The sequence below is a fragment of the Salvelinus sp. IW2-2015 genome, unplaced genomic scaffold (assembly GCF_002910315.2).
Source record: "Salvelinus sp. IW2-2015 unplaced genomic scaffold, ASM291031v2 Un_scaffold1586, whole genome shotgun sequence".
Lineage (NCBI taxonomy): Eukaryota > Metazoa > Chordata > Actinopteri > Salmoniformes > Salmonidae > Salvelinus > Salvelinus sp. IW2-2015.
Window position 1 is genome coordinate 132,772 of NW_019943010.1, and position 2,268 is coordinate 135,039.

Consider the following 2,268-nt stretch of genomic DNA (forward strand, 5'->3'; position numbering starts at 1 on the left):
CTGCCATCTCCTCAATGTTAGTCGCGCTCGGTTATACCCGCGTGGGTAATTGAAAGACGAGATGTTGCGGTTGTCGTGGTAATACTATGAAAGCTTAGATGCCAATCACCATATAAAGTTAAACGAGAAAAGGCCGGAAGGAAGAGAGATGACTAGAAACGATTTTGGTTGACCGTTTTTTATGTGTGGATTAATTGTCAGAGTAAAGGACCTTGTGCATTTCAGGTAAAATAACAACTAATGTTTATATCCAGGACAAATTAGCTAGCAACAGCAAGCTAGCTAAAAGGACAAATTAGCTAGCAAGTGCAAGCTAACTAGCTAAATTGCCATAAATGTTTAATGCTTTTCGACCTGTCCCCAAATTAATGTCATTGGTTCTGAGGTAACGATTGTTTCTCCCCATCGTCCTGAGGAGTAGCAGGCGATCGGACCCAAAACGCAGCTTTTGTGGAATACATAATGCATATTTTCTAAACAAGTGACGAACAGAAGACACTTTGCATAAATTACAAAATAACAAAAACGACGCTTAGACCGACCTGGACATGAGAACAAATTACATAACACGAAAGAAACGCACAGACGAACAGGACAGATGCATAAACAAACGAAACAGTCCCGTGCTTGATACATACAAAGACACGGAGACAATCACCACCAACAAACTGCGCTGTGAACAGCCCTTACCTTATATTGGTCTCAATCAGAGGAAACGATCAAACAAACCTGCCCTGATTGGACCAATATAAGCTAATTAACAAATGAACCTACACAAGAACGAATAACATAGACTGCCCACCCGCTTCACGTCCCCTGACCAACTAATCTCTCTCTTAAGAATCAGTCAGTTACAGGAATCATCAGGACAAATATGGTTTGAGTGTACTGTAACTGCCAAAGCACTGATTCCAGATCTGTTATGGGGTAAACTTTCTGCTTTAGTCTCATACACACCTCCATTCCCCTGCAATTTGTCTGCGTCATTGTTCCCCATTTTGACAGGCAGTAGCCCAACCGTCTCTGCAGAATCACACAYAAGGAAAACATCAACTACAGCCTCTCTCCTACAGCATCAAATGCTACTTAAGAAGTTACTTCTGCTTCATAGAGTCTTAAATTAACTGGATGACTTGCCTTGTTCTGGCTGGACTACATCACTGCCTTTAGCTGAGAAGAAGAGGAGAGAGAAAAGTTGAGTTTAGCATTCTCATACACAAACCATATTAGTATTAGTTGTGTTCACTTCTGGATGACAATGAAAAGGATGCTAAGTGGCAGAATTCCAGGTGAATGACACTGTGTCTGACCATCAAGTTTAATTGACTTACACAGCAACATCCTACTTAAAGTAATTAACAGAATTAAAATAAAATAGCAATCAATCTATATTCTCGTGATATGCAGATGAGCATCTAACTTCTAATGCTACTTCTGCTTCATGACYTCTTAAATTAGCTGGAGGACTTGCCTGTGGTTTGGTTGTTTCCATCACTGGATTTAACTGAAGAGAGAATAGATCAGTTTAGCATTCTCAAACATCTATGTTGTGACAATTTTGAATGATGATGATGCAACTATTTGATTTGTAACATACAGTAGATCAGGGATGGTCAAACCTGTTCCTGGAGTGCAGCAGCTACTGCAGGATTTTGTTCCAACTAGGCACCACACCAGACCAACTGAGCTAATTGATCAGTTCAGTGATTGTCTAAATTCAGGTTTGCCTACCCCTGCAGTAGATGAATGCTTTAAGCAAACTGTAAGCTCTTAAAGACACAAAACCTGCAAAGGTCTTGAGACGTTCTGAAACAAGCCACATCTCTAAACCGGTAACAGTAATATCAAACAAAACAAGATGGAAACCGTTCTCAGAACTGAAAACATCCTGAATAAAGATTGTGAAATAATTGGCCTTTTCAACAATACAAACTAGCAAGGGGCGACAGTGACAATCTTTATCCACAGTGTTACCTCTATGMGTGACATTTTGACAGTGCACAAATGCATAGATGTAAAGATAAACTAAAACCAAGCAGGTTATTTCAAATACTCATCACAAGTACATCATTTACATTTTAAATTTTCCTTGCAGATTTCAACTGCATKATACACATTTTATATAGGTTAGCCCACGCACTGCTAACTTTAAACTCACATTAGTAATCACCTTCTCATACTGTATGTAGATGTCACTAAAACATGTTCTTCAAATAAATGCCACCACAAATAATATGAGAAACACATTTCTGGCAACATCTCCACATA

At 39.2% G+C, this 2,268-nt stretch overlaps 1 protein-coding gene across 1 annotated transcript in view; it reads right to left on the reverse strand.

Moving 5' to 3' along the window:
- Positions 1-2,268, reverse strand: part of LOC112071332 (uncharacterized) — a gene marked incomplete at its 5' end in the record, with an annotated part of 21,847 nt that overhangs the window by 7,465 nt on the left and 12,114 nt on the right. Inside the window, 3 exons of the mRNA XM_070439350.1 lie at positions 958-1,023; positions 1,138-1,170; positions 1,472-1,504. Coding sequence (XP_070295451.1) covers positions 958-1,023; positions 1,138-1,170; positions 1,472-1,504 — 132 coding nt within the window. The remainder of the gene's footprint in view (positions 1-957; positions 1,024-1,137; positions 1,171-1,471; positions 1,505-2,268) is intronic.